This window comes from Monodelphis domestica, chromosome 4 (genome assembly GCF_027887165.1).
Source record: "Monodelphis domestica isolate mMonDom1 chromosome 4, mMonDom1.pri, whole genome shotgun sequence".
Lineage (NCBI taxonomy): Eukaryota > Metazoa > Chordata > Mammalia > Didelphimorphia > Didelphidae > Monodelphis > Monodelphis domestica.
Window position 1 is genome coordinate 1,986,550 of NC_077230.1, and position 19,409 is coordinate 2,005,958.

The 19,409-nt window shown below is 41.7% G+C and overlaps 1 protein-coding gene across 2 annotated transcripts in view; it reads left to right on the forward strand.

Moving 5' to 3' along the window:
• The window catches only part of TMPRSS2 (transmembrane serine protease 2), a 119,143-nt gene that overhangs the window by 40,494 nt on the left and 59,240 nt on the right, over positions 1 to 19,409 (forward strand). For both annotated transcript variants that reach the window (XM_056825952.1, XM_056825951.1), the window contains exons 2-4: positions 4,241 to 4,314; positions 13,633 to 13,846; positions 18,392 to 18,478. In XM_056825952.1, the coding sequence (XP_056681930.1) occupies positions 4,300 to 4,314; positions 13,633 to 13,846; positions 18,392 to 18,478 (316 nt within the window). In that variant the 5' untranslated portion in view covers positions 4,241 to 4,299. The remainder of the gene's footprint in view (positions 1 to 4,240; positions 4,315 to 13,632; positions 13,847 to 18,391; positions 18,479 to 19,409) is intronic.

Here is a 19,409-nt window from a genome sequence, read left to right on the forward strand (position 1 = left end):
CCTCATTCACTGCTAGCACCAAGAGCAGGGCCTCTTTGGCAGCTTGAGTTTGGTTGAGAGCTTGCTGCTGGAGGTCAAGGCCTCACAGTTGACCTGCTGTAGTATAACCTGCCTCTGCCTTGCTTGGGCTGAAGTCCTTTCTCCCTCTGTGAAATCTACTTTTACTGCTGAGCCTCCAAGCTGTTTGGCAGAAATACTGATTCACTGCTCCAAATTCATGAAGAGGCTTTTTTTTTCAAGAGTATTTGGAGGGAATTTGGGAGAAATTAAGTGTATTCATGACTCAAGCCATCTAAGTACTGGAAGTCCAATCCCTCCAGTTACACCAATTATAATTCTCAAAAACTTATTTTCTTCTGTGAGATTTTGTGCCTCTTTTTCCATATGGCCAATTCTGCTTTTTAAATTGTTATTCTATTCAGTGTGTGTGTGTGTGTGTGTGTGTGTGTGTGTGTGTGTGTGTCTGTGTCTGTGTCTGTGTCTGTGTTTGTGTGTTTCTTTTACCTTTTTGTTAATTTTTTTTTCATCATTTTTTTGTATTTCATTTTTTTCTAATTGTTCCTCTCCCACTCATTTCTTTAACTCTTCCAGGAATTCTTGTTGGGTTTAGGGTCAATTAGCAGTTTTCTTTTTTGGCAGTGGTTTTCATATTGTTGTATTTTTCTGAGTTTATGACTTGCTCTTCCCTGATGTCTTGTTCTTCCCTGACATGATTATAGCTTTTGTGTGGTCAAATTCATTTTTGTTTTGTCTTCATTTGCTTATTTTTCCAGCCTATTTCTTGACTTTTTACTTTATGTTACAGTTTTGCTCACCACAGGTTGGGGAAGTACTGTTTCAACTTCAGATTTTTTCATGCTGATATTTTCTGAGCTAGTTCCATGGGTGTGCAAATGTTTAGAGCTTTCAAGATGATGTGATCCTGGATGAAGTGTGGTCACTGCTGCCCTGATCTGCATTTTGTTTTTTGCTTAGAAAGGGTCCCAGGTCCACTGCAGCAATAAGTGCTAGTGTTCTTTTTTGTTTTGGAATTATGATCAAGGCCTCTGATTCCATGTCACCAACTACTAACTCTCACCTCCACCCTGGAGCTGCAAACCAAGACTATGTGTAGGTAATAGAATTGCTGGTCAGCACCAGTTTTACCCAGTGCCAGCAAATCAAAGTGTGACCCCTGTCTAATCTCCCAAGTTTTTTTAGGTTAGAAAAATGTCTTACCTTGACTTTTTGTTAGCTCTGCCCCTCCAAAATTTGATTTGAATGCTATTGTAAAGTTGTTTGGAGAGGAATTGAGATAAAAGCCCAATATTTTATTTTTCCTCAATTACATGTAAAAACAATTTTTTAGTATTCATTTAAGAAAAATTTTGAATTCCAAATTCTTTCTCCTGCCCATCCTCCTTTCCTCTATACTCCATGAGAGGGTTTCCCCTTCTCCCTTGCCCTGTTGGATAAGATAGAATTCAAGAATTCAAGATCCGAATGGATCTAGATGCTCTTCCCTCTCAGAGTTGATTTCACTGAGAGTAAGGTTTAAGTAAAAACTCTCTTCCTCTCCTTCTTATAGGAGAATTCTTCCCCTCCCCTTCCCATGTGTATCTTTGTGTGAGAAAGATTATTCTATTTAGTTTTTTTTCTATTTCTTGGAGTATATCTTAGTACCATCAACGATTCCCCCCTTCCCCTTTCTTTCTACCCCCCCACCTTTCTCCATATCATCTTGATGCCCCAAACTTTCCCTATGTGTGATTCTTCTTACTACTCTAATGGTGCATATTTTTGAGAGTTACACATTACATTTTCCCCACATATTAATATATATAATTTGATATGAATGTAGTCCTTATAGAAGAGAGTTTGAATAAAAGAAAAAGATAACATTTTTCTCCTTTTCCCTTTCCTTCATATTTACCTTTTCAAGTTTCTCTTGCTCTTTGTGTTTGTATGTCAAACTTTCCACAGAGCTCTGGTCTTTTCTTTACAAATACTTGGAAATCTTCTATTTTGTTGAATGCCCATACTTTCCCCTGGAGGTATATAGTCAGTTTTGATAGCTGATTCTTGGTTGAAGACCTAGCTCTCTTGCTTTTCTGAATATCATGCTCCATGCCTTATGGTCATTCAGAGTGGAAATTGCTAGGTCCTGTGTGACCCTGATTGGCGTTTCTTTATATCTAAATTGTCTTTTTCTGGCTTCTTGTAAGATTTTTTCTTTTGCTTGGAAGCTTTGGAATTTGGCAATTACATTCCTGGGAGTTGTCTTTTGGGGATTTGATGTAGAGAGTGTTCTGTGAACTCTTTCAATGCATATTTTGTCCCCTTGTTCTAGAATCTCTGGGCAGTTTTCTTTGATGATATCATATATTATAATGTCAAGATTACTGTTTATTTCTGGCTTTTCGATTAGACCAATGATTCTCAGATTGTCTCTCCTTCCTCTGTTTTCCAGGTCTGTCACCTTGTCAGTGAGATATTTTATGTTATCTTCTAATTCTTTAGTCTTTTGACTTTGATTTATTCATTCTTGCTCTTTTGCAAGATCATTATCTTCCAGTTGCCTGATTCTGACCTTTAAAAACTGTTTTTTCCTTTTCATTTTTGTCTGACCTGTTTTTGAAGCTTTGAGCTATTTCTGCATTTGCATATTTTGGTCTCATATTGCTGAGTTCCTTTTGCATTGTTTCCCATTTTTCCTGCCAGGCTTCCATCTTTTTGATAATTTCCAATTTAAATTCTTCAAGAGCTTGTGGAGCATTTCCATTTCTTTTGGAAAGTTTTGGAGCATTTGTTTGTGATTCTTCTTTTATCTCCTCTATATTTTGTATTTTTGCTCCATAAAATATGTCCAAAGTCACCCCCTTCTTCTTGCTTTTCTTGGTGTTTGGAGGCTGTTGCACCTCTGCACTGTTTGCCATCTCTATGGTTTTTCCTCCCCTTTCCAGTCAGAAATCTGAGTGAGGAGGCCTGGCTCTCATTGTATAGGTCTGATGATCTGAGGCTTTAGCCCCAGGCAAATTTTCCGTTCTCCGCAGCTGAGCTGTCTTCCCGGGGAAGCCCAGGGTCTGCCCTCCCCTGCCTGCCGGCGTTTCAGGTGTTACTGCTCTCAGTTCTCTCCAGCTGCTTCTCCGCTGCCTTACTTCCACGCTCTGAGCCTGGCACAGCACTGTCTGCAAGGTACCCCAGTGCCTTTGCCCACCCCAAGGTTCCTGTCCTTTCGGGAGGCCCTGCACTCTGGGGGGGAGGGGTCCTGGCCTAACTGATCTCTGAGGACTCCTGATGGGATTAGGTTTAACTGGGTTGTCTGGATGTGCCCCAAGGCAAAAGCCTCTGGTGAGACTCTGATGGAAGGACCCAGCCATGCAGTCCCCCCACCCCACCCCCGGCTCTCTCTGGCTGCTTCCCTGCCATCTGTGTTGGACACCCCGAGTCTCACCCAGGTTGCTTTCAAGGTGCTCCCTTCAGAACAGCCTCTTTGCCGGCCCAGAGGTTCCCGCTGCTGCTGGGGGCTCAGCACTCTGGGTTAGGGGGAGGGGTCCTGGGACCTTCATTCTGCCTTCCCCTTAGACCTGAGTGTTCTCAGATTCTGGCTTTTGGGGGGGGGCGTACCTTTTGATTTGAGTCCAGATGGACGGTTCCTCACCTCTGTCCTGTTGTTAAGTTGGAATTTCAGTCCCCTAGGAGCATTCAGTTTGTGATCGGTAAGGAAGGGTTTTCAGAGGTCTGAACTTTTGCTGCTTCTAAGCTGCCATCTTGACCGTAAGTCCCACTTGTATGTATATCTTATAAAAAGAATTTGACTGGTTTTGTTAACACAGGTGGGTTGAATCCTCCAGAAATGGATAGCCAAGATAGGTGAGAGGGAAAGAACAGTGCCCTTTGGATGGAGAGAGTTTGGTTCTTTGTAGTCACCAACTTTGTAAGCACCTCATAAGTGACTTTGAGAAAAATGTTTAACTTCTTTGGAACTTAATTTCCTCCTGTGATAATTGATGAAATTGGACATTTCAGATCATTTCAGGCTCCAAAATTTGGTGCAAGAGATGAAGTTTAAATATTGAGACAGGAGAATGAAAAGGTTATCAGTATATGTCAGTAGCAATTGGTGTATTCCCTCCCCCTTACCCCACTCATATTTAGGAAAGTTAATGAAGATTTTACAGTTGTCTTTGAAGACTGCTAGAAATAATTAGAAAGATTTACAAGAATAACCATTAAAAAGATTACATTCTAATTCTTCCAGGGCCTTGGGAATTCTTCAAATGCTTGAGATTGCCTGATGCTGTTCCTGTTCATACCAAAATGGCTTTAAATACAGTAAGTTGTTAATTATTACCTTTTTAGCTATTTGTTCTTTAACTGATTCTGTCAATTCCATTTGCAACCTGGTCCAAGCTTTTGAAATTTATTTCTTGAACAATTTGTTCTAGTAGCAAAGTGTTACTTGAACAAGTGTGTATATATTTTCTTGTTTCCCCAGTAATTTTCCATGATCCAAGTGAATCTAAGGTGTGAGTAGTGGTAGAGGAACCCGTTTCAGAGTGACTCATTTTCTCCGTCATGATGCCAAATGTGCCCCAAACTGTGATAGCCATTATACACATTTTCTTGATATTGCCATTTCCTATTTTGATTGGGGCATAGAGACTATTAGAGAAAGTGTGGTGGAGAAAAGAAGGTAGATAAAGTCTGGGAAAACTGAGTCAGGAGAAAATGTGTGTGTGTGTCTTCCCCCTTTTGAATATGAGAAGAAAGCAAAGGAAGAAGACACTATTCCCTAGCCACATGGTCCTTTTTGAGTGAACTGGGAAAGGCACACTTTCCGCATTGAACCAGAAAATAAGGCCCTTCCTTTCTGAAACTCTCCTCTTCTCAGTTCATTCTAACTCTATATTAAGTGATTTTGACCCCCAATCCGCAATATATTCTGCTTCCTTACCTGGGAATGAGTCTTTGTATTTGTTTTACTCCTTTAAATCTAAAAATATATCTTGCTCTTAATTGGATACCTACATATTTCTGTTATTTTTTCAATATATTTCAAATGTCAAATTATTCTAATTTTTATGGCCCTTTGTATGGTGTGGATTTTTTTTTTTTTTGGATATCCTGTTTGCAGATGCTTTGCCGCAGGTCAAATGAATTCTTACAAGTTTTAAATAATATTTTCTTTGTTTTCTTTTGCTTCTCCAATGTCAACATTATGATTTTAGGATCACATATAGCTTTTCCAGTTTTCCTGATGCTCTTTTTAAGGTTTTGTTCTTTGGACTAAAGAGAGCTGTATTGGTGGGTTATGGCTAGTGCAGTAATACTAGCTTGCCAATATATACTTGTGCCTGTAATGGGAATGCTAACCCTTTGGATCCCATGTTAAAAAGTCTCATGATTATAATGGCTAAAATTTATATGCAACTTTAACATTTCAAGGCCTTTTCACTGACATTTCATCTGATTTTTATGTATAACTGTAAAGTGGAGAGTATTATTATTCCCTTTTGTAGATAACATTCTTCATTCTACATGTAACATCATGTAGATGTTTATTGAAAATGTATAAAAGGTCTATGAAATTATTTTACTAATGAAGTGATCGGATTTTGTCAATTATTAGGCTTTCAAAATCGGCATTATTTTAAAGTCACCGAGTTTTAATGACAAATGTGTTAGTTCATGGCAACATTTAAATGTTTACGTGGTTAAAACACTTTTGCTCCTATTATGCATGTTACATGGGATTCTGTTGTTTTTTTAGTTGTGTATATGTAGGTGGGTTAAGAGGTTTGAAGGATCTAGACTTTTCACATCTGCCTCCAGAAACATTAACAGGAATAGTAAGAAACTGGAAAATGACTTTTAAAAAGAAAATAGAAACTAAGTAGACAATGAGCAAGAAACAAAGCAAAATGCTGCTATAGAGCATCTAAACCAGGTTACGTACCGGGGCAATGAAAATGAAAGAAAAATTCCCAAAAGACACTTCAAAATGCGCAAAAATGAGCCCTGGATCAAACTGTACATGTAATACGAAAGACAACCAACGTATTCTCTAATGCTTGGTGCCTTCAGGACAAACGCAGGAAAAGACGAAAAAGCAGGGAAATATATGAGAAAGGATGGTTCAGGAGAAAGAAGAGAGGTGGGTCAAAGATTCTGCATTGTATAGAAACCCCACATTAAATAAATACCTGATTTAAAAAATGGTTAGGGACTGAACATCCCAAAGAAGAAAACTGACCATTTTTAAATAGACTGGAACAATTGTATAAAAGTGGCACTAGTCCCTGAGTCAGCTGTTTAAACAAAGGCACACCATTTCATCAGATTGAACATAAGAATTATAATAAGCAAGAAGAAAAAATAGTAATGAGAAAAAGAAATAATGCACAACTTATTTAACACAATTACTAAAAGTATGCTCTCGATAATGGAAAAATGGGAATTGGCCAAAAGAAAAGATCAACAATGCCTATAATAAGGGGCAGCTGGGTGGTTCAGTGGATTGAGAGCCAGACCTAGAGACAAGAGGTCCCAGGTTCAAATCTGGCCTTAGATACTTCCCAGCTGGGTGACCCTGGACAAGTCACTTAACCCCCACTGCCTAGCTCTTACCACTCTTCTGCCTTGGAACCAATACATAGAATTGATTCCAAGACTAAAGGTAAGCGTTAAAAAAAAAAGAATTAAGGAATTAAAACCTTTCTGCCGCAAATCAAGAAGAAGTAATGAAGGAAATTACTAATATGGGCTTTATGCTTTTATTCTGGGGTTTTGGTTTAATGAGTATTCTCTTATAACATTGGCCAATATGGAGATAATATATATATATATAATCCAGATCAAATTATTTGCCATTTCTGAGAGGGGGGAGGGAAACGAGGAGGGAAGACAATTTGGATCACATGATTTTGGATAATTTATATTGAAATTTTTGTTACATGTAATTGGTAAAATAAAGTATGTTTGAATAAAAAAGAAATACAGAATCAGAAAAATCATTGAACTATTAAAAGAATTTGAAAACACAGAATCACGTGAGAGTCTTGGAAGATAGATCCTAACGCATCAATCAGAATTACTTTTCAAGATTGCTAATATTCTAGAAAATTAAGGATAAAAAGTGTATGAAGAGCATAGATCAGGGAAAAAGCATTCTTCCTAGAGTTTAAATGAGCAACAGAATACAAAGAGATTATTCTCTGGTTCCCTGTAACGTCATTTTAATTCAGTGGACATCATTAGCAGTCAGGGGAAAATGTACACCAAGTGCTTGACAGAAATGGTTAGGCAACTCATCAGGGCTGGGGTAGACTTAGCAAGGAAAATCAAGGGATGGATCATGAACACACATTTTTTCTACCCAGAAAGCTTCAGTTTTCTAAAGAATGAAAGGTCCGTATCTATACGAAATGGTTAGAATCGCTTAAATTTCCATTATCTGAGCAAAAGGAGCCTTTGGTTACTGCAACAACCTGGTGAAGGTTGGTCTGCCTTGTGTCTTTTCTCATCCCGATCCATTCCCAATTCAGCCTCTAAAGTGATTTTACTAAAACACATCTGGCCGATCTTGGCACTCCCACCCCTGATTCCACTTATGAACTCCATTACTTCCTTTTCCCTCCTGTGGAGCAAATACAGAGCTTGGTTTGGCATTCGTACCTGTCCCCATCTTATTTTCCCAGCCTTCTTGTATTTCTTCCCCAACTCCCAGTATTTGATCCAGTGACCATGGCTTCCTGGGTGTTCCACAAATAATACACTCCATTTTTTCAGCTCCAGGAATCTTTGCTTGTTGTCCTCCACGTCTATTCTCCAACTACTGACTTCTCTGGCTTCCTTTATTTAAGTCCCAACTAAAACCTCACCTTATACAAGAGGGCTTCCCTTTTAATGATTTCTTATTTGTTCTCTATGTAACTTTCTTTTTTTTTTAAACCCTCACCTTCTGTCTTAGAATAAATACTCTGTATTGGCTCCAAGGCAGAAGAGTGGTCAGGGCTAGGCAATGGGGGTCAAGGGACTTGCCCAGGGTCACACAGCTGGGAAGTGTCTGGGGTCAGATCTGAACCCAGGACCTCCTGTCTCTAGGCCTGGTTCTCAATCCACTGAGCCAGCTAGCTACTCCCTAGATAACTTTCTTTATATATTTGTCCACATGTCTCCCCCATTAAATTATAAGCTCTGTGAGGGCAGGTGCTCTCTTTTCCATTTTTTGGTATCCCCATTGTTTAGCACAATATCTGACACATAGTCAGTAATTAATAGAAATTTATTGAATTGAACCTAAAGCTGCAAGTTGTCAGAACATGCGATGAATACTCCTGAAAAAAACAGAAAAGCCAAAAGTCAAATTAGAAGTCAATCAAGAAAGTTTTTATTAAATACTTGTGCTTGTTGACTGTCTACCTGCCTACCAGGCATTGTTCTAAGTTCTGGGATGCCACAAAAAAAGGCCCAAGGAAGTCCCTGTGCACAGGAGCTTAAATTTGGGGGTGCTGTAAATGTAAGATCAATACAGAGCAAGATGGAAGGTACCTTCAGAGCAGAAGACATGAGCCCGTCAGAGAACCAAGAAAGGCCTCCTTAGAACGTGCTTTCTGGGCTCCTCCTTAGAACGTGCTTTCTGGGCTGAGTTTTGAAGGAAACTGGAGATTCTCAGAAGTAAACTAAAGGGATGGCCTCTCAGGCAAAGGGGATAGCTGGGGAAGGTTCAGAGGGGAGAGGAAGCAAGTAGGTCCGTGTATAGGAAATGTGGAAAAGAGCCATAGGTAAGAGAAATGGGAAGGAAGAGGGGCGTAAAGAGTTTAGAATAGAGAAGAGGCAGGAAAAAGAGTGAGAAGACTTGTAATGTAGACCAAATGAGGTGGAAAGCTGAACTATGAGAAGAGGGGGCTTGTGTGAGAGAGAGACAGAGAGGAGAAGTGTGAGTAGTTGAGGATGCCGCCTAGGTCGTAGCCTGGATGGCTGAGTGGGCTGGGATACGCGTAACAGGAATGGGGGCTCGGGAAAGGATGTGGGTTTGGGGAAAATGACAAGTCACCTTTTGGGCTTGTTCAGTCCGAGATGCTTGCAGAAATTCTTTCAAGAGGTGTGTTAGGTGCCCGGCTGGATGAGACAGAAATCGGAAGAGAGAGTAAATAGGACCAGGCGTAGAGATCTGTTTTATTTGGAGAATTGAATCCTGGTGAGCTGTCAGATCTCACATGAGCACACATAGACAGGAAAGCAAATAAGGCCCTGTAGAGGCTGGGTATGATGTGTTATATGGCAAAAGGAAAGGAGGAGGAGAATGAGAGAGAATGCAGAGAGAGGGTAGTCAGTAGTGTAAAATGCCGCTTGCAAAGAGCTCCAGAAGGATGAGAATTGAGAAAAGGCCATTCGGTTGAGCAATTAAGAAATGCTTTGTAACTTTGGAGAGAGAGCAATTCTAGCTGAGTGACCTAGAATCCAGATTATAGAGCATTTGCGTGAGAGGAGAATACATGGAAGCGCTGACTGATGGGAGTTTGGCTGAGAAGCAAAAATAGATAGAGGATAGAATGTTGGCCTTGGCATGGAAAAAGGCCACTTCTGAATGAGAGACTGGAATGAAGAAAGAGATAGTTGGGAGTAGGGGGCAGTGCATTCTATCAGGGAGAGAAGTAGCTGGTGGCTCAATGGTAGTGTACTGGGCTTGGAATCAGGAAGACCTGAATTCAAATCTAGCGTCAAATATTTTCTAGGGATGTGATCCTGGGTAAGTCATTTAACCTCTGCCTGGCAAAATGATATGCTGTAGAAGGAAATATCCAACTACTCCAGTGTCTTTGCTGGAAAACTCCATGGATTATAAGAGTCTGACACAACTAAACAACTGAGCAAAAAAAGCATCAGGGGTTTGTGAGATGAGGAGAAAAGGGAACCGATGAATGGATTGGATTTAGTTTTTCAGTGAAATACATGAATAATTTGTCTTCTGAGAGGCCTGACTATACAAGAGATATGATTCAGCCAAGAGAGAAAATGTTAGAGGGGAGTATGCTTTTGTTACCTTGGTTTCCACGACTATGTTCTCTCATTTTTAAAATGTCTTGCCTTTCTATTCATTCTTTGCTTTGTTTTTAACAGTAATCAATTTTCTCCCCCTTTAGCTTCAGTTTCCTTAAGATTTCTGCCCTGGGGTCTTTTTTCCTATTTGGTGATCGCGTTTCCCATGTGCTCACTACCTTCATGAAGATGGCTCCCCAGAGCTCTGCAGCCAATCATGACTTTTCCTCTGAATTAATCCTTAATTTCTCGTTTTCTGCTCTATGTCTCCACCTGGAGGACACCTCAGACAGCCAGTTATCTTCCCTCCTTCAACTGACCGGTTTCCCCCAAACTCTCAAGTTCAGCTTCCTTCCCTTTCTCTTGCTCCTGGTATCTAATTTGCTGCCCAATTAATTTGATTTGATTTTTACACCATTTTCTTTCTTTCTTTCTTTCCTTCTTTCTTTCTTTCTTTCCTTCTTTCTTTCTTTCTTTCTTTCTTTCTTTCTTTCTTTCTTTCTTTCTTTCTTTCTTTCTTTCTTTCTTTCTTTCTTTCTTTCTTTCTTCCTTTCTTCCTTTCTTCCTTTCTTCCTTTCTTCCTTTCTTCCTTTCTTCCTTTCTTCCTTTCTTCCTTTCTTCCTTTCTTCCTTTCTTCCTTTCTTCCTTCCTTCCTTCCTTCCTTCCTTCCTTCCTTCCTTCCTTCCTTCCTTCCTTCCTTCCTTCCTTCCTTCCTTCCTTCCTTCCTTCCTTCCTTCCTCCCTCCCTCCCTCCCTCCCTTCCTTCCTTCCTTCCTCCCTTCCTCCCTCCCTCCCTCCCTTCCTCCCTTCCTCCCTCCCTTCCTCCCTTCCTCCCTCCCTCCCTCCCTTCTTTCCTTCCTTCCTTCCTTCCTTCCTTCCTTCCTTCCTTCCTTCCTTCCTTCCTTCCTTCCTTCCTTCCTTCCTTCCTTCCTTCCTTCCTTCCTTCCTTCCTTCCTTCCTTCCTTCCTTCCTTCCTTCCTTCCTTCCTCCCTCCCTCCCTCCCTCCCTCCCTTCCTTCCTTCCTTCCTCCCTCCCTTCCTCCCTCCCTCCCTCCCTCCCTTCCTCCCTCCCTCCCTCCCTCCCTCCCTTCCTCCCTTCCTTCCTTCCTTCCTTCCTTCCTTCCTTCCTTCCTTCCTTCCTTCCTTCCTTCCTTCCTTCCTTCCTTCCTTCCTTCCTTCCTTCCTTCCTTCCTTCCTTCCTTCCTTCCTCCCTCCCTCCCTCCCTCCCTCCCTCCCTCCCTCCCTTCCTTCCTTCCTCCCTTCCTCCCTCCCTCCCTCCCTTCCTCCCTTCCTCCCTCCCTCCCTCCCTTCTTTCCTTCCTTCCTTCCTTCCTTCCTTCCTTCCTTCCTTCCTTCCTTCTTTCCCTCCCTCCCTCCCTTCTTTCCTTCCTTCCTTCCTTCCTTCCTTCTTTCCCTCCCTCCCTCCCTTCTTTCCTTCCTTCCTTCCTTCTTTCCCTCCCTCATTCCCCTCCCTCCCTCCCTCCCTTCTTCCCTCCCTCCCTCCCTTCTTTCCTTCCTTCCTTCCTTCTCTCCCTTCTTTCCTTCCTTCCTTCCTTCTTTCCCTCCCTCCCTTCCCTCCCTCCCTCCCTCCTTCCCTCCCTTCCTCCCTTTTCCTCCCTCCTTCCTTCCTTCCTTCCTTCCTTCCTTCCTTCCTTCCTTCCTTCCTTCCTTCCTTCCTTCCTTCCTTCCTTCCTTCCTTCCTTCCTTCCTTCCTTCCTTCCTTCCTTCCTTCCTTCCTTCCTTCCTTCCTTCCTTCCTTCCTTCCTTCCTTCCTTCCTTCCTTCCTTCCTTCCTTCCTTCCTTCCTTCCTTCCCATTTCTCTCTCTGTCTGTAGCTACAATTCTGCTTTTGCCTCTTTCCTGGAAGATTGTTTTTCACTTTTGCTTTTAGGTGTTGGGGAATATATAACATGTATGCCGACTGCAAATAAGGTCGTCTAAGGAGGAAGAGCGCTCTATCAAGGAGGACCATTTCTCGGGCTGCTACAGTAGCCATCTAATTGCTTCTTCTTTCCCCTTTTCTAATCCAGCCTTCTCACCAAGACCAAAATACTGCTTGTTAAGTACCGCTTATACCTCTCCTCTGTTTAAACATTTCCAGTTGCTTCCCATTATCTCTGGAATCAAATGCTCCTCAATCTACCAGATGGCCTTCTCGTTCTTTTCTCCTGTCATTGCACAGGCATTACTTACCGTCAAACTGGGCTACTAGTCAAACAATCCACTGCCGAGCTCAGCATCTTTATAAAGATGTCCGTCCGTCCAATCCTACCTCATCTCTACCTCTCACAATCCTCAGATTGCATCTCCTGGTCTGTTTTCTGATTCCCTGGGCTGAATGTTCTCTCTGTTTTCTAGAGTCCTTACTATCTTTTGACCCCATAACTTTGTCAGACTTTTGAAGGCAACAACTGCCATTTTAAATCCTTGGCCACTAGCACCAAGCACTTTTTCTATTTTTCTTTGTTGTTGTTATTGATAATATTACCAGTGAAAGGGAGGAATGACCTCGATTAATTTATCCTGGGATGTGTTCTATAACTCAAACTTTGAAGGTGATTATTGATTTTTCCATTATGCCATGAATAAGACTTACACTAGAGAAAATAAAGTGAAAAATGGTACACCTCAACCCCCGTTCAGACTTTGTCAGCTCCTTCTGTGGTGGTGGATAGTCACGAGTCTCCGAGTTATCCTGGATCTTTGCCTTGTTGAGAATGCTTAGGTCATTCACGGGTGGCTGTAGTGCACTACTGTTGTTACTGCATACAACATTCTGCTCATTTCACTACATAGAAGACGACAGGGTTCTTTTGTTGTTGTTGTTGTTGTCTACCATTCTTCTGGCACAACAGTATTCCATTACAATCACAACTTGTCCATCGGTTCCCCAATGAATGGGCATCTCTTCCGTTTCCAGTTCTTTGTCATCACAAAAAAGCTGCTCTAAATATTTTTGGGCAGGTAGGTCCTTTTCTCTCATGCTTGATCTCTGTGGAACACAGACCTAGTGCTGGCGGTTCTGAGTCAAAGGATATGCCCAGTTTTAGGACCCTTTGGGCTCATGGTTCCAGTCCAACATCTGTCACTTTTTTTGTCATGTCAGTTAGTCTGATGAATATGAGATGGTACGTTTCTGTAATTAATAGTGATTTGCAGCATTTTTTCATATAACTAAAGATAGTTTTAAAACTCATGGTCTTCTAAGAATTACAGGTCATGAACAATGACTTACCCAGGGTCAAACGATCAGTATAGGTTGAAGGCGGACTTCCAATCCAGCCCTCTGTCTGCCATGCCAAGCTACCTTTCTCACTTCATACTTGGTAGGTACTTAGCAAATGTTAGAATGAATTTTTTCCTTAGGTATGGAAGACAAGGTTGCTAAATGCCTTCCTGGAAATTGGACGGAATGAAATAATCATGAGCTCATTTTTCTCGTTTCTTCTTAAAGTCGATTACGTTGATTTAATATTGAAGATTTTGGTTGCATCATTTTTACTTTAGGATGGCGATTGCTTTTTTACTTGTCTGTCAGAATTGGATGTGTTTTTTAAAAATTGTTTAGGACAACTGAGAAATGTGCCTTTTTTCTCCCTTCTCAATTATTTAGGGGCCACCAGTATTTGGACCATATTATGAAAACCATGGTTACCAAGTGGAACATTATCCTCCAGAGCACCTTGTGAATGCTTATGTACCTTACCCAGCTTCATATTGTCCTCCAGCAGTGCCTCAGTACATCCCAAGAGTTCTCACTCATACTTCAGCACCAGCAGCAGCCCATTTACAACCTAAATCTTCATCTGGGATAGTGTGTACTTCAAGTATGATCTATTTTACTTTTTTTCCCCAAATAACTGTGCCATTTAGGAAGCTTTAGTTTATTGTCCTGTCCTGTCCATTCAACCTTCCCCAGCAGGAATCCTACGACCACCTCACATTGTTTTCCTTGCTTGAGACTTGTGCTATTTCTGCTAAGTATTCAAATGCTGCCCACCCTACAAGAGCCACCTTTAATCTGACCTTTTTCACAGGCGTTCTGAAATGATCAAGCTCATAGTGTTCTCCTCCAACCTCAATTTCATGGCCTTTATTTTTGAACCCTTTGGGGAGCACATTTTGAACACTTCTCAAATGTTTTTCACTCTTGCTTAACCTTCTCAGATGTATGTGTATGTCTTGTTGCATTATAAACTCCTAGAAGGCAAGGGTTGTGTCTTGCATTTCCTTGTCTCCTTTTTTTCCTAGCCCAGTGCTACGTATATATCAGCTCTAATAATATGGAACTAATGATTTGGATTTCTACGTGAGATTAGCTGATATTGAAATATCCCACTGATGGCTTTCTACATTTAAACTCTTTCTTTGCAGTCAGCGCAACAAACATTCTTTGTGGTAGACCGTGGGTTGGACCTTTAAGAACAGCTGATTTCTGGGGTTAGACTGTCTTTCAAACTGATTTTTTTCTTCCGTCTTCACTTTTTCCTACTCCCTACAGAATTCTCCCTGAACTCTAAACGTCCTTCTTTCTGCCTTCCCTCTCATTCGTTCTTCACATAGCGATTCTGCTACCTTGTACTCTAATAGGTGTCTGAGTTTTCCCTGTTGGAGCGGCAGGGTTATTCATTCTACCTGCTCGCAGGCACCCGGACTATATTATGGTTACACTTCTGTTTATACTAGGGTTAGGCTCATTGGGCAAAAATATCGGAATAACAGGACTGCCGGTTTGTTCTCTGCCCAGACCAGGGAGCTTTTTCATTTATTGAATTGCTGTATGTTAGGGCAGAAAGGGATCTCGGGAAGCTCCTTTCAAATCAGCTTATTTTACACATGAAGAAATAGAGGCCCAGGAATGTAACTGGGTTTGTCCTAGGCCACATGGTTACTAAGCGGCAGAGTTAGGATTTATACCTACGTTGTCTGACTTGTCCATCCCTCTAGTAGACTTCGCTGCCTATAATCCCCTAATTCTGGGCAGTCTACTTGGGAATCCAAACCAAGTATATCCTATGTAGAGCACAAAACATTGGCAGTATTGGAACACCAATTCAGAATCCCAGAGTAAAAGGGGACCTCTGGTTGTCTAGTCTAACTGAGACCTGAGAAATAACGCCCTCTATCCATAGGAAGTTCATCTCACAAGCCTAAATTTGTCTTTTTTCAAAACTGCCCTCCATTGCTCCTACTTTTACCCTCTAAGACCCAACCAAACAGATAGAATTTCTTTTTGACTTGATAGCTCTTCAAATACTTGAGTGCAGTTATCATTTTGTCCTTGAATTTTCCCTCTTTTAGCTCTTTCGATCTGTCTTATTATGGCCTCAGTTTAAGACTCTTCACCATCCTGATTACCTTCCTCTGGACGTGCTTCAGTTTATCAGTGTCCTTCTTACAATGCAGAGGTGAGAATCTAAATCTAAATCTCCAGCTACCGTTGGACCAGGGCAGAGGCAATAGAAGACAACTTCTACGTCTTTATTTTGGAAAGCTCTGCCTTTCCTGAAATGGCCTAGATTGCATGAACTTCTAGAGTTAGTTTAAGAGTGCTGACACAAATTAAGATTTCAGTCCATTCAAATCCCTGGCATTTTTTCCCTGACAACATCGAGCTCATCTCCCGTCTTGCATTTTGAAGTAGACGCCATGTTTATTTCTGTTGAGTTGTGTCCTACTTGATTCAGCACAGCATTCGAGTCTTTTACTATTGGGTTGTCCTCTATGTTGATTTTCTCTAGTTGTTTTCTGTCACTTACAAATGGGAGAAGCATATCCCTTATGCCTTTAGCCAAATGATTTATAAAATTACCAATAGCGCAAAGCAAAGATCCCTGGAGACAATCCACATGAGTCACCCTTCCAAAGGATATTTCAATCTCTAAATTCAACTAGTTCTACTAGTTCAACTGATTTTTTATTTTTCATTTTAAAAAATGTTTTAATTAATAAAAAGGGAGGCAAGAAAGAAAGAAGTATTCATTTAAATAACTCTTGCTGAAAAGGAAATCTGGGCCAGCTTAATGAGACGCCCATCTTCCGGGAAGGATTCTGTAAGACATGAAAGAACTAAGTGACCCTGTTCAGTATTGTCGGTGTGATTGCAGATATGGATTATGCCACACCTCCTTTTATTTCCTACAAATGAAGCACCCTTTGGTCAGGTGCTGAGAATTATAATGACAGTCAATCAAGCTCATGCCCTGCTGTTAATAGTTAGCGTTGTTGTCTCCAGGTGAGGACTGGAAGCACAATTATTCGGTGTGTGTTCTGGAAGAGCCCCTTTAAAATATTTGCCAGAAATGTTACCAGAGGACTCATTTGGCCTAAAGAACTTTTGCCAGGAGGGAAGGAGGGAGAGGTGGGTTAGACAAGGACTGCTCTCCCCTTCACTTAGATTCCACTCCCAGCTTCACCATTTCCTCTTGTGTATTCTTTGGAGAATCTCTTAAAAAGCTTTTCTCATTCTTCCAAGCAAATGGAGGCACAAAGGCACAAGTATAGGGCTGGGCTATAGTTCTGGTTCATCTATTTTCTGCCACTAATTGTAGCCCACACAGGCGATTCTTTAAGCCCTATGAAGTGCTTTATATTATCTGCTTTGATTCTCATCAAATTTCGTGAGATGGATTCTCTAGAGGTTAACGATTTCGAGAATCCATCTCACGATGGTGAGATGAAGGTAACTGCCCTGCCCCTGGCTACCGAACTTGTTAGGATACTTATACGGAGCGGAATCTGAGCCTTCACTTTGAGTCTAGAACTCTTTCTGCTTCGGAAATGTTCCCTTGAATAAATCATTTCACTCATCCTTCGTTTCCTCATTAAGAGATCAGAAGCGTGCCACGCTTCGCTCTAATGTCACATTACTTCTGGTGCTGTTTTAGTTCGCCTTTTTACTTTCCTCTGGGCTTTGGTAAAATATGTCCTGTCTTTAGTTCCACATACAAGTCCGAGCTGCTCCTGAAGGGTCTGTTTGGAATTCGTTTTATCATTAAAACAGATAATACTCTTAGACCATCTGACCTACAGGACTGTGGTAGACTCGGGACACTCTTCAGCAGGAGTCCTTGTAGACAGTAAGATGTTTATTAGTTTTCCAAGACCCACAGACATAGTTGCTCCCATTTCTATTGTTTTAGCTTCTTCATAACAATCCAATGAGGTACTATCACCAGTACTGTTGTCCTTGTTTTTCAAATGAGGAAAAGGCTCAGAAAAGTGAACTGGCCTGGGGCAGCGAGGTGGCTCAGTGGCTAGGGAGCCAGGCCAGAAGCTGGAAAGTCCTGGGTTGAAATTTGACCTCAGATAACTTCCGAACCAGGCAACCCTGAGGAAGGCACTTAGCTTGAGTTGTGTAGCCTTCCTCCCTTGTAACCTATACTTAGCATTGATTCTAACATAGAAAGTAAGGGTCTTTTTAAAAAAGGACTTAAAGGACTTGCCTAGGGTGCCCGAAAAGTTAGAATTGGATCTCAGGGTGCAACAGAAATCTTTAGAATTTGAAATCAGCCCTTTAGAACTAGTTATAGCTTTTTAAGTCACGTTCTCAGCTCTAGAAAAGAAATTGTAGAAGCATGGAATGTTAGAACCAGAACAGAGATTACCTGGTACAACTCCTTTACTTTTGATGAAGATGAAACTGATGTCCGGAGACACGGCACAATCTGCCTGAAATAAGATGGCATCATCAGGCTTGAGAATATCCCTCGAAGCTCCAAACACTATGTAGACATTGTTATAATATTTAAAATCTGGGACAAACGCGCTGCTTCACCCTTCTTTCTCTTGCATACTGTTGCTTATAGCCGTCATTTCCCGAGTAAATGGTAGTACGCTGACTTTTCCTCACCTCTGCCTTGGTTTTTACCTCTGAGTGGTCACAGACCTGGCCTTCAAGTTTCCTGCAAACACTCTTCTTATTACTGCCTTGTTAATAACACTTTCCCCCTCCAGCAGAGCAGGAGTATTTATTCGTAACGGGCTCCATTCAGCTTTTTCGGGGGTCTTTAAGGCACTCGCCCGGTTATTTACTTCCGAGAGTCTAGCTAAGGTAAACGTGACGGAGTTTGCTTAGCTATACGGAGGAAGCTGAAGGGGTCAGAGCTGTACGCATGTAGGTGCACCCATAATGCTAGCACGGTCAGGCACTTGGTGACACGTCTCCGGCACGCTGTCTTCCAGATGCAGAGGTAAGTGAGAAGGAACCCAGCCGGGTGCTGTTGTTTCTCATTCTTAAGAATCCTGGAGTGGAAACCGGGAAGGAGGTTTGGAGAGGCCAAAGCGTGCTTCCCAGCTTGCATCATGCGAGGAGGAGGCGGTTGGTGCGGGTCTGCCTTGTCTCACGCTTTCCTGTGCCCACCTTGTTCTAGGAGCTAAGAGAGCAGTGTGTGTTGCCGTTAGCGTTGGAGTAATAGTAGTTGGTGCTGTGATTGCAACCGTTTTTCTTTGGAAGTTTGGTAAGTGCATTTCACTCATTTTTACCCTGAACACCGTTTTTCTAAAGTAGTGCGCGTGCTCCGACCTCTGCTAGAGTTCTGGATTGGGGAATGGACGCATTAGACTATCGCAGGGCCTTGGGGAGAACGAATGCCGGAGGCAGCTGGCCAAGACATTCCCAGTGGCCGAGGGAGCTCTTCACTTTATCGTTTAGGCTACTGTGTACAGTCCTACCCCGATAGAATCCGAAGTCTGCAGTGCCCAAAAAGCTGCCGTAAAAAGGATTACCAGAAGTGTGGGCTGTTGTAGAAACAGAGAAATCACGTGAAGTGGGGGAGAATAAAGGAGACAAGGCTTGCAGAAGCACAAGAGGGCTACAATATTGTAATACAATATCAAAGAGCAACAAAGGTTAAATGATACACAGCGGATACCCATATTGGGATCATTTGATAAGGAGGAAGAGACCAAAAGAAAAAGCAAAGAACTCGACTTTTGTTTGGCAATACCTTTTTTTAAAATAAAGGTTAAGAGGAGCGCGTGTGTATGTGTGTGTGTGTACCCACACACACACACACACACACACACACACACATATATATATATATATATATATATATATATTTTTAAACCCTCACCTTCTGTCTTGGAATCAATAATGTGTATTGGTTCTAAGGCAGAAGAGTGGTCAGGGCTAGGCAATGGAGGTCAAGTGACTTGCTCAGGGTCACACAGCTGGGAAGTGTGTGAGCCCAGATTTGAACCCAGGACCTCCTGTCTCTAGGCTTGGCTCTCAATCCACTGAGCTACCCAGCTTCCCCTGTATATATATCTTTTAAAGGTTAAAAGGCATAGAAACAAGTAGAGATGGTCCTTTTTACTTGTACCTGGGGTAACCTGATAAAACTTGAACACTATAAATAATAAAGTAGAGATTTCAAAAATAATATT